This window comes from Pipistrellus hanaki (genome assembly GCF_964339955.1).
Source record: "Pipistrellus hanaki genome assembly, chromosome: 5".
Classification (NCBI taxonomy): Eukaryota; Metazoa; Chordata; class Mammalia; order Chiroptera; family Vespertilionidae; genus Pipistrellus; species Pipistrellus hanaki.
In genome coordinates, this window is record NC_140507.1 from 82,622,976 (window position 1) to 82,635,331 (window position 12,356).

The 12,356-nt window shown below is 40.5% G+C and overlaps 1 protein-coding gene across 1 annotated transcript in view; it reads right to left on the minus strand.

The window, feature by feature from the left end:
* The window catches only part of SLC18A1 (solute carrier family 18 member A1), a 29,887-nt gene extending 22,334 nt beyond the window's left edge, over positions 1 to 7,553 (minus strand). The window contains exons 1-3 of the mRNA XM_084883797.1: positions 7,415 to 7,553; positions 2,512 to 2,706; positions 181 to 424 (exon numbers count right to left, since the gene is read on the minus strand). Coding sequence (XP_084739923.1) covers positions 181 to 304 — 124 coding nt within the window. The 5' untranslated portion in view covers positions 305 to 424; positions 2,512 to 2,706; positions 7,415 to 7,553. The remainder of the gene's footprint in view (positions 1 to 180; positions 425 to 2,511; positions 2,707 to 7,414) is intronic.
* Between the last annotated feature and the right edge of the window lie 4,803 nt (positions 7,554 to 12,356).

The window sequence follows — 12,356 nt, forward strand, 5'->3', positions numbered from 1 at the left end:
CCCCTGGAACTTTCAGCAATGGTTGCCAAGCTTCAGACTCCATTTCCTGCTGTCTCCTCCAATTCCCAGAAACTTCTGGGCCGTTTCAAGCATGACAGTCCATTCACTGCTGAAAGCTAGAGGGGTGGGTATTGCTGGGCCCAGAGCAAATTATTCTTGACACCAAGACCCTAGACGTACCGACCACTGTAAGCAGCGTGTTGTCCAGGAGCAGAGCCACGAACACAACCACCAGCACCAGCTTCCTGGACTCTCTCCCCTCCTGCAGCCAATGCTGAGGGGCATCCCTGACAGCTCTGAGCATGGTGAGGACTGGGCTGAGGGTCTTCTCTTCCAGGTTCTTAGGGAAGGTCCTGTGACAATGCAGGTCGTTTCAGCAGTCTTTTCAGTAGAGGGGGAAGTCTGCCCAGACCAGTGAAACTCACTATTAAATAAAAAGTACAGAGTTGCAGGAATTTGGAAACATTTCCATGCCTGTCTCTATTCACTTTTTTTTTTTTAATTCCCACTCAAGAATATGTTTATTGATTTTTAGAGGGAGGAAGGGAGAGAGAGAGAAAGAGAGAGAAACATGGATGTGGGAGAGAAACATAGATTGGTTGCTTCCCATACATACCCCAACTTAGAATCGAACTCGCAACCTAGGTATGTGCCCTGACTGGGAAGAGAACCTGCCATCTCTTGGTGTTTAGGAGGATGCTCCAACCAACTGAGCCACCTGATCAGAGCTCTGTTCACAACTTATACCGCTTAATAACCCTGCCTCGTTCCCAGCGGGCCTGCCAATCACTGCTTACCAGCTTCTCATAACTGGAATTCTACCCAGCATAGGACGAGGATTCTTGAGATCACCTTGCTCCTTCTTAAGTGTCAGACACCTGTCTATCACTCCCATGATCACATCGTATCCAAAGATTACTTACACTATTACTTCTGCAATCTTTCCCTCCAAATCCATGTAAAATAACAAACTGAAATGCTTGTTTTAAAAAATAACTTTATGTGCCATGCCAAAACCAAATTATGTCTGTCTCTATGCATCACACAAAAATACCTCATGGGCCACAAGTGTGACTCATGCTGCCAACTGAGAAACACTGACCTAGACCAGCACTTTCCTCTCACAGATGAGAAATCTGAGACCCACACTGGGAGGTTTGTCTCAGGTCACACAATGGGTGTCAAGCTAGAATAAAATCCAAACTTTTTAATTTGTAGGCATGTATCCCACCACCTCCCTTTGCTCTGTGGTACTGGAAGTACTCCTATCCTTTAGCTTAAACTATAAATCCCTGCTCAGAATGATGTGTTACTATGTGTAAATAAAATATTAACATTCATGATTAGTTTTCTATTTAGGATTTCATGTCATCATTAGTCAACAATGAGTAACAGCATTTTATTAAACTGTTATTTTGTTAAGTAACTGTATTGTGGAAGAGAGAGAGAGAGAGAGAGAGAGAGATTACCTTAGCAAAGATGCAGTGGGCTGTATTGTCTTCAGGTAATAACAGTTTCTGGAAATTTTTTTGTTTTCTTTTATATGGCTTCTGTTATGGTATCAACAATACCAGTCATACAAATTTTAAAATAGTTTACTGCCATGAAATGCATCAGGCTCTAATGATTGGATATCCTTTTATTTGGTAACTCTACTTCTAAGAACATATCCTTAGAAAATGATCAGGAGTACAGTCCAAAATTTAGGTTTAAAATGACAAAATTTTGAATTATTCATATAATGTAAATGAAACATTTTAATGGAGATATATAAACAGCTCTTAAAATCATGTTTCCAAACAATTTCAATGACTTAGAAAATGCTCTTAATATGATGTCAAGTTTTAAAAAGGATACTAAACTGTATTTATAGCTTGATTTCAGTTATATAAGAAATTGATTTGCACATTTTTAAAATATTAGAAAGATACATACCCAAATGCCAGCTATTATAACTGATGCTTAAATTATCTTCTTTTTCATTTCTTCCGTAATTTGTAAATGTTTTGTTATTGACTATTTTCATAGTACAAAAAGGAATGTTAAGTGTTTTTCACTGGGATTCAATAGTCAGCCTCCAGTGTTGGAAGTATCCCAAGCACTGAGCTACTCTCTGTTACGTTATAAGATCAGGCCTGGAAGAAGAACATTATTCACAGCACAGCTCTAAGCAAGCAAGTGGTCCCCAGTGAACCAAATCCCATTAAGTTTCAAACAGAAAATGCATGCAGTCACTTAAGATCCTGTATAAACAAGGCATTTCTAAATACAAATTTATTTGGAATTTGTAAGGAAGGAAGTAAAGAGGCTAAAAGGAAAACAAAGGAAAACTGAAAGATGTAAAATGGTTCAAAATATGTACCCTAACGATAAACCCCAAAATACCAACAAACAAAACAAAAGCAAGCATTTGCTAACTAATTAGTAGTAAACTTTACTTTAGAATAAAAATTCTCTTTTGAGAGACATAAGTACAAGGAAGGATTAAATTTGTCCAGAGAAATTTCTTACCGCAGAGCCCATCTTGTGTGAGGTACTCAACGAGATATTGGCAGCTGTTAGCAGTTCAGCAGGGACTGTTCTCCGAAAGTGGATGTGCTGATGGATTTATTGCCAGCTGTTATCTGAGGAAGCCCAGCTTGCCCTTTGTCCACAAAAATTTAATTGGAACCCTCAGTTCCCTGCGTCAGAGGCAGGAAAGCAGGACTGGAGAGGAGAAAGGGAGAAGAGAGATTACCCTAAGCAAAGACGCACTGGGCTGCACTGTTTCTCATTTGTGCTTATCTATCATCAAACTCTTTAACTCTTGCCTAAGTCTGAATACAAATTGGAGGACAAAATGGAACCAGAATGCAATTCCTGTCCCTTGCTACTTAGTCAAAGAAGCTCCCATGCTCCCAATTGCTTTCTGAAAAGAAGCAAATCTTAGAACACCCAAGGGGCCAAAGAAAATAAATATTTAATAATCTATACATGTTATTCTCAAGCCATAAAAATTCAACATCCTTGGCTTCTATAAAGTCATAGATTGTGCACTAGCATCCCAATATTATCCCCATGTCTGGCCTACAATAGCCTCTAGTAAACACTTCTCTCTTTCTTTCTTTCTTCATATAAAATTTATTTATTTATTTATTTATTTATTTTTAATATATTTTATTTATCTTTTACAGAAAAGAAGGGAGAGAGATAAAGAGCTAGAAACGTCGATGAGAGAGAAACATTGACCAGTTGCCTCTTGCACACCCCCTACCGGGGATATGCCCGCAATCAATGTACATGCCCTTGACCGGAATCGAACCTGGGACCTTTCAGTCCGCAGACAGACGCTCTACCACTGAGCCAAACCGGTTTTGGCTAAAATTTATTTTTTTTATTCAGTCCATCCTCTTAAATAAAATCCTGACCAAAAAAATTTCCCTATAGATATCTTTTACATTTTTATTTTTTAAATCTTTATTGTTGAAAGTATTACATATGTCTCCCCTTTCCCCCATTGATCTCTCCTGGTGTGTTTCTGTTGAGAAATCAGTTGATATCCTAATGGGAGATCCCTTGTAGGTGACTTTCTGTCTCTCCCTTGAAGCCTTTAAGATTCTTTCTTTGTCTTTTATGTTTGCCAATTTAATTATGATGTGTCTTGGTATAGGTCTTTTTGATTCATCTTGATTGGGACCTTCTTGCTTCCTGGACTTGTGTAACTTTTTTCTTCCTCAAGTCAGGGAAGTTTTCTGTTATTTTTCTTCAAACAGGTTTTCTATTCTTTGCTCAGCTTCCTCTCCTTCAATCACTCCTATTATGCAAATGTTATTTCATTTCATGTTATCCCAAAGCTCCCTTAAACTCTCCTCCTGCTTTTTAATTTTTTTTCCCCCAGCTACTGCTCTGCTTGGATATTTTTTTCTACCTTCTTTTATAACTCACTGATTCAGTTCTCAGCTTCTTCTAGTCTGCTGTTGAAACTTCCCATTGTGTTCTTTATTGCAGCTATGCCATTCGTATTTCCTCTTGATTCTTATTCACGTTGGTGTATTTCTTATTCACGTTGGTGTATTTCTTATTCAGCTCCTTATAATTCTCATTGAATTGCTCATACTTATCATCCAGCTGTTGGAGCATCCTTAAAACCATTAATCTGAATTATTTCTCTGACAAATTACTTGCATCCATTTCATTTAATTGATTCGTCCTTTTCTTTCATTTGGGGGTTGTTTCTTTGTCTCCCAATATTTGCTCTTCTTTTGTATTGTTTCTATGTATTAGATTAGGGGTGTCGAACTCAATCAGAGAAGGGGCCAAAATCTAAAATCCAGCCTAAATCGCGGGCCGAATGGTTTACTGAACAGTCATAAACTGACAATGTCATAAACTGACAGCGGAGTGCAGTGATGACAGTGCGGTGCGGGCCACATTGCAAGGCCTGGCGGGCTGGATTTGGCCCGAGGGCCTTGTGTTTGACACATGTGTATTAGATAAAACTGCCATGCCACCCAGATTTTTTGGGTTGGTCTTATGTAGTAGATATTTTGTGGGACCCAGCAGTGCAGTCTCTCAGTTCTTCTGGGCTGGGTGTTCTAGGAAGGCCCACTACTTGAGATATTTGGGTTCTCCTGTTATAGTTGGGTCTTCAATGTTATTGTCCTATTCATGGATGGAGTCTCCTCTCAGGGTGTCTGATTATGTAGCTCATTCCCTACCATGTTGTGTTAGCCATTGTGGAGGTGCTGACTGAACAGCATAAAATTCAAGACAATATACAACATAGAAAGAACAAAAGAAGAATGTATACAAGACCCCTATACCTCCAACAAAAGTGCCCACTAGAGAAAAGAGAATTAGGAAAGAGAAAATAGAGCAAGAATGATAGAAAAAAAAGGAGGAGAAATTAGGAGAACACACAACAGAACAAACAGAAAAATAAACCAAACACGCCAAAACCTGTTTGGCTCAGTGATAGAGCATCGCTCTGCGGACTGAAAGGTCCCAGGTTCGATTCCGGTCAAGGGCATGTACATTGGTTGCAGGCACATCCCCGGTGGGGGGTGTGCAAGAGGCAGCTGGTCGATGTTTCTCTCTCATCAACATTTCTAGCTCTCTATCCCTCTCTCCTCCTCTCTGTAAAAAAATCAATAAAATATAATTTTTAAAAAAGAAGAAAAAAAAGAAACCAAACACACACTCACAGAGAAAAAAATAAAGGGGGGGCGGAATCTATAGGTACAGAGATTAAATTAAAAAGTAAGGTTAACAAATTAGAGGAATAGAGGAAAAACACCATGGTTTAGAACAGAGGAGGGAGAAGAAAAATGAGAAGATAAGAAAAAATATGAAAAAGAGAAAATAGGATAGATCAGATAAGCCTAAATTTAGAAAATGAGACAAGTTCAAAAATTAGGAGAAGAAGAAAAGAGCAACAGAAGAGAGATTAAAAAAAAAAAAATGAGCATTGAAGAAGAAGAGAAAAGGAAATTGAGTAGGAGCAGGGAAGAGGAAATTAGATATATGAACAAACCAACAGAGACTAGAATAATAACAAATCAATAAAGCAGACAGATAAAGAAGATCAATTTTAAAAGGGTGGAAAAAGAAAGGAAAGAGAAAAACTAAAAAGAAGAAAGGAGAAGAAAAATGGGAGGTAAAAAAAAAAAGAAAAGAAAGGAAGAAAAAGGTGCAAAAAATAAAAAAAGTTCACTTCAGCTGCGTGTTTTTAAAAATATATATTTTATTGATTTTTTTTTTTTTTTTTTACAGAGAGGAAGGGAGAGGGATAGAGAGTCAAGAAACATCCATGAGAGAGAAACATCAATTAGCTGTCTCCTGCACACCCCCTACTGGGAATGTGCCTGCAACCAAGGTACATGCTCTTGATCGGAATCAAACCTGGGACCTTTCAGTCCGCAGGCCAATGCTCTATCCACTGAGCCAAACCGGTCAGGGCTCAGCTGTGTTTTAATGCCCAATAGAAGCTGACTTAGGACCCCACTCTTCTGTTCTGTTAATTCTGGGCTTCCTATTAGATACTTAGGTGCTAACCACTGTCAGGCACGGTGTTTTTGGTGGGTAGCACCCTGATTGGTGGTAGCTCCAAGAAATCCATCAGTTCACTTTTTGTGTTTGTCTCCACAGGCCTTGGCTGCAAGCAGGAAGGGCCTAACAGCCCTCTTTGCCTGCCAGCCAGATGCCAATCTTAATCACTCATGAGTCTGTTTCTGACAGGGCTTTGGGTGGGGCTGGGGCTGTTTTGCTTTCGGGGAATATAATGGATGTATTTCCCTGTCCCAGAGCTCCTCCTCCATGAGTGGCCCAAAATATTAGTCTGTCCTTGGCTGGACAGAGATCCTTGTACGGAGACCAATGGTGGATCAGCTGGAACCCTGGAGTTGTTATCAGTCTGGTTCCCTCTTCCAATCCAGCCACTGAGGGTTCCTTGAGACTGTTTAGACTAGTGTTTCCCAAACTTCTCTCGTGATGAGAATCACCTGGTGGAGTTGTTAAACCACAGATTCCTGAATCCCAACTAAGAAGTGCTAAACTAGAATTTTTGAGAACATATAGGTAAAATTGCATACCTAACTTAGTGCTCTGTATATAAAATCTGTCTTAGAGCACTAGTTAAGTATACAATTTTACCTATATGTTCCCAAAAATTCTAGTTTAGCACTTCTTAGTTGGGATTCAGGAATCTGTGTTTTAACAACTCCACCAGGTGATTCTCATCATAAGAGAACTTTGGGAAACACTGGAACTTTAGACCTATAAACGTGGCCTCTGCCTTTGTTCTCTCTGCAAAGCTCTAATTGCAGGCTATGTCTCCTGCCCTGAGGCTACTGGGCTAGCTCCTTGGTGGAGAAATGGTCGTTTTAGGGTTGGAAGTCTATGATCGACCCAATGCAACCCTTCTGGCTACTGCTTTTCCATGTCTCCCTGCCCTGTTTCCCTCCCCTGCCGCTCCTTAGGCACCTCAAGTCCATGCCTCCCTCCCTGCACCAAAGCCTTGGGTGAGTGGTTGCAACTGAAAACTCCTGTGTTCTGGGTTCAAAGATTGAAAACAAACAAAACAAAACAAAAACAACAACAAAACTTCGGCTTCTGCTCCCACCAGCAGCCCGCTGCTATCGCCTTTCTCAGGGGCTGCCTTTCTAGGGGGCCACCTTTGGAGGGGGGACGCCTTTTTGGGGGGCTGCCTTTCGTGGCTGGGGTCTCCGATCCAGAACCCCTGGCAGCCGGCAGCCTTGTGGCTTTTCCTTCTCACAGTTGGATGCTACGTCTGCCACCAAGGGATGCAGCTCCGGTGCTCAGCCTGGGCTTCTATTTTTCTAAGGGAACAGATTTTCCCAACAACCCAGCTTCCTCCTCTCCCTCTCGGCCCGCCAGCCTGCCACCACCCATCATGCAACCTCGCCGCCCTTCCTACCAGTCTCCAGGTGTCTTCTGTCCTTCGTTACTGTAAGTCGCCTCCTCAGCTGGGCCTCTTTTGTTAATTCCGAGTGAATATTCTCCAATTCAGTTGTATTTCTAGTCTGGCCCTGGGACGAGATACACGATAGGATTGCCTACTCAGTCGCCATTTTCCCCCAAGTAGTAAACATTCCTTGGTTGGATGACAAATGGATGGCTACCCACGTGAGAGAGAATTACTCATTGTGGGATTTCGAAATGGCACCATAGGTCTCGTTTTCTTCTGATAAAACAGATAGGTAAAGAAGATCAAATTTTTAAAGGGGGGAAAAAGAAAGGAAAGAGAAAAAACTGAAAAGGAGGAAGGAGAAGGAAAGTGGAAGGGAAAAAAAAGAAGAGTCAGTGGGGGAAAGACCGTACACAATTTACAAAAAGAACAAATACCACTAAATGAGCAAAAGTAGAAGCAGAAGTGTCCTAACTGTGGGACTGGTGGGACACTCCTAATTGTATGAATTAGCTTAGGGACTTACAATTCAGGGCAAAAAGGTGGAACGACCCTTAAAGAAACCTGGGAAGAGAAATAGGGGGAGGAGGCAAGGACATTGGGTGGGTGTATGAGTTGCTTATGGCTGCTAAAACAATGACCACAAAGTTAATGACTTAGAACAATACAGATTTATTATCTTGGTGGTCTTATTGGGCTAAAAATCAAGGCCTCAGCATTGCTGCAATTCTTCTGGAGACTCTGGGACAGAATCTGTTTCTTACCTTTTCCAGCTCCAAGAGGCCACCTACATGTTCGTTCTCTCTCTCTCTCTCTCTCTCTCTCTCTCTCTCTCTCTCTCTCTCCTTCACTTATAAGAACTGATGTAATTACATTGGGTCTGAAATATAGTGGCAACCATACTTTGGTAAAAACTGCTGTTTGAATTTTAACCCTGCTAAGTCTGGCTCTTGCATCTGATTAAAACAGGAGGTACTTACCTCAGCTTCCAGGTGGAGACCTGGAGGCTAAGGCAATTTTCCCTTGCCTGGGGCCAGGACCACAGGAGATTGATTCCCACTGACTCAGTAGCTTCGGGGGTAGAAACTGTAGATAACCTTTAGAGTCTAACCGCTGAGCTCTGCTTCTGTGTTATCACTATCGCAAGATAGGGCCACATTCCAATGTCCAGCAGGATGTGACTGGTAACCGACCCTGCGGGCTGTCCCCAGTCTTTAGAATTTAGTCTTTAGGATTTAGGAACAAAAGGAAAATTCTTGCGGTTTAAACCTTTAAAAGGAATTGCCTATCCCTGAAACAGCGCAGTCATTTGGAGTCCACCTGCGTGTGGTGCTCTTGTGGCTGTCCTGGCCAGTTCAATAAATCCTTGCCTGCTTTTTTTAATTAATTAATCAGCCTCCAGTGGTCTTATTTTGAACCCAGGGTTCGACCCCACAACAGGGTCCATCCAGATATTACAAGATAATATGGCCATTTCAAGATCCTGAACTGAATCAGATCTGCAAAGTCTTTTTTTTCTTTTTTCTTTTTTCTTTTTCTTTTACCAAGTAAGTTAACACATCCACAGGTTCCAAGATTAGAATGTGAATATATCTGGGTGGGTGGTGGGGGTGGGGGAGTGGCTTTGTTCTGTCTACTGCAGGGAGCATGGAATTTCAGACCTTTTATACACCCTGTGGCTTGAGTCTCCATGGAGAGAAGGACTTAGGGCCCAAAAATGGAGGAACTAATTGTGGTAAAAAAGTTACAAGACTCTGGGCATAAGGTAGAGTCCAGTTTGGAGTCCAAGCGACACTTCTGCGACCATGCTCTCCATCCTAAGTGCAGTTTTGTTACTCTGAGGGCTGAGGCAGCCACCAGCGAAGCAAAACTGTGTCTAGTAGAGCAGTGTTTTTCAACCTTTTTTGGGCAAAGGCACACTTGTTTCATGAAAAAAATCACGAGGCACACCACCATTAGAAAATGTTAAAAAATTTAACTCTGTGCCTATATTGACTATATATAAAGTAATTCTCTTGAATAGGAATCAAATAAACACAAAGAAAGTATTTTATAATTACTTTATTATGAAATATTAAGTAAACAAAATAGTGAAAAATTATAAAATTCTTGTCTTGTCTGCACCTACGGCACACCAGGCAACATCTCGCGGCACGCTAGTGTGCCGCGGAACAGCGGTTGAAAAACGCTGCAGTAGAGAACACCACAGCCAAGGGTTTAGGTAGAGTATCTCCACAGGGAAGAAGAAGCTTTTCTGAGATATCATCAAGCTGGGAATGCCCCAAGTAATTGGAAAACCATGGTTTGGAGGGGCTGAGGAGCTGAGAAAGCAGGTATAGGCTGAGAGTCATCAGACTTTGGGCATTAATGAAAACTACAGCAACAATAATAATAGCCATCATTTAGTGAGCACCTACTACATGGCAGGCATGTTTCTAATAATTCATATATATTATACTATCAGTTAATGCTAGCATTCACAAATGCCCATCACTATTAATCAGCAGAGTGTTGTCTGTTAAACCGAAATGAACTCTTACCTTCCTCCTGTCTAATTTTTTAATGTAAAGAAAAACCCAATGAAGCTGGTGTGAGTATGGTGAAATGGAACTTTGTAGACACTATTAGTAGTGATGCAAGTAGGCACAGTTCTTTCAGAAAGTGGTTTGGTTTTCTATCTTTTGTCTTTTAAGTCATAAAACATTTGTGTTTTTTAAAATTCAGTAATTTCACTTCTTAGGACTCTATTCTTTAAAAAAAGATAAAATATGGGGGAAATATCCTAGATACAAAATGATCATAGCAGTTTTAAAAAATTGGAAATATTTCAAGTATCCAACTGTAGAAAAATTTTATGTGAATGGGCTTAAAAGACTGTCATGCTACTATTAAAACAGAGAGAGAGAGAGAAAAAAAGGCTATCAACCTAGAAAAAAATATTTTTTAATCCTCATCTGAGGATTTGCTTTTTAACTGAATTCTGGAGAGAGAGGAAAGGAAGAGGAGACACAGAGAGAAAAATATTAATGTGAGAGAGAAACATTGATTGGTTGTCTTATCTATTGGAGATCAAACCCCCAACCCAGGTATGTGCCCTGACCAGGAATTGAATCTGAGACCCTTTGTTGTACAGGATGACTATCTGTGGAGCCACACATCAACCAGGGAAACCTGGAAAAAATTTGTATATGAATATACACAGCTATTGTAATAGGAAGTCTAAAGATAGGATATAAAACTCTATATACATTCATAGAGAAGCGTTATGCACAATAGTTTAAAAGTGGAAGCAACCCAAATGTTTATCAGTAGATGAATGGATAAACAAAATATGGTCTATGCAAACAGTGGAATTTTACTCAGCCTTAACAAGGAAGGAAATTCTGACACACACTACAGCATAGGTATGGACAATCTTGAGGACCTTATGCAGAGTTAGTTAAGTCAGTAACAAAAAGACAAATACTGTATGATTTCACTTATATGAGGTATTTAAAGCAATCAAATTCACAGAAACAGAAAGTAGAATGGTGGTTTCCAGTGTCTGAGGAGAGGAAGAAATGAGAAGTTGTTTAATGGGTTCAGAGTTTCAGTTTAGACGCAGAAAAACTTCTGGAGATTTGTTGATTGTACAATAATGTGAATGTGCTTAGTACTACTGAAATTTACACTAAAAAATTGTTCAGATAGCTGGAACTGGTTTGGCTCTGTGGACAGAGCATTGGCCTGCGGACTGAAGGGTCCCAGGTTTGATTCCGGTCAAGGGCATGTACCTTGGTTGCGGGCACATCCCCAGTGGAGGGTGTGCAGGAGGCAGCTGATTGATGTTTCTCTCTCATCAATGTTTCTAACTCTCTATCCTTCTCCCTTCCTCTCTGTAAAATATCAATAAAATATATTTTAAAAATTTTGTTCAGATAATAGATTTTATTGTGGTTAAACATATATTTAACCACAATTAAAAGTGTTTTACAAAATATTTATGGCCCTAACCAGTTTTGCTCAGTGGTTAGAGTATTGGTCCTCAGACTAAAGCGTCCTGGGTTTGATTCTGGTCAAGGGCACATACCTTACTTATTGTCTTTTAAGTCTCAGTTGCAGGTTGTAGGCTCAATCCCCAGCCCTGGTTGGGGCATGTGCAGGAGGCAATCAATTGATGTGTTCCTCTCACATCGATGTTTCTCTTTGTTTCTCCCTTTCCCCTCCAATGGAGAAATAAAATACCCTTGGGTGAGGATTAACAAAAAACCCCACATTTATGCACATTGCAATTATAGACCTATAAAAGCTCCATATAAATGGAACAAATATACCTAAACTATGTTAGTGGTTATGCTAAATGGCAAAATTATGGGAAAATTTAAAGTTTATCTAAATTATAGTGGGGAAAATTTTAAAATAAAAACCAGTAAACAGTAATAGCTCAGTCTGTGTGTATATAGACTAGTGGACTCTAAACCCTGGATAGGGACCAATGATTTCTGGCCAGAGCGGGATGCTGAGAGCAATTGAGACTGCAATGGAAGGCTGAGGGTCTTTTTTTAAATACAGAATTCTGGAATTAAAATCACATGTTTTTGTTGATTTTAGAGAGAGAGGAAGGGAGAGAGAGAAGGAGAAACACCAATGAGAAAGACATCGATCTGCTGCCTCCTGCACGACTCTACTGGGATCGAACCCACAACCTGGGCCCGTGCCCTGACTGGGAATTGAATTGGAGACCTCTTGGTTCATGGATCAATGCTCAACTACTGAACCACACCGGCCAGGGAGGCTGAGGCTTTTCAACGGTGGTTCTGTTATCACTCCAGTGAAAGAGGCTGCCACCCAGCATCATCAGACAGACAGCTTTTTCTCTGGACCAATTAACATGTGTAACCTAATTACATGTGTAACCTAATTACACTTACCTTTGGCCGTTGTTGATATGCCCTGCCAGAGTAGATGGTCC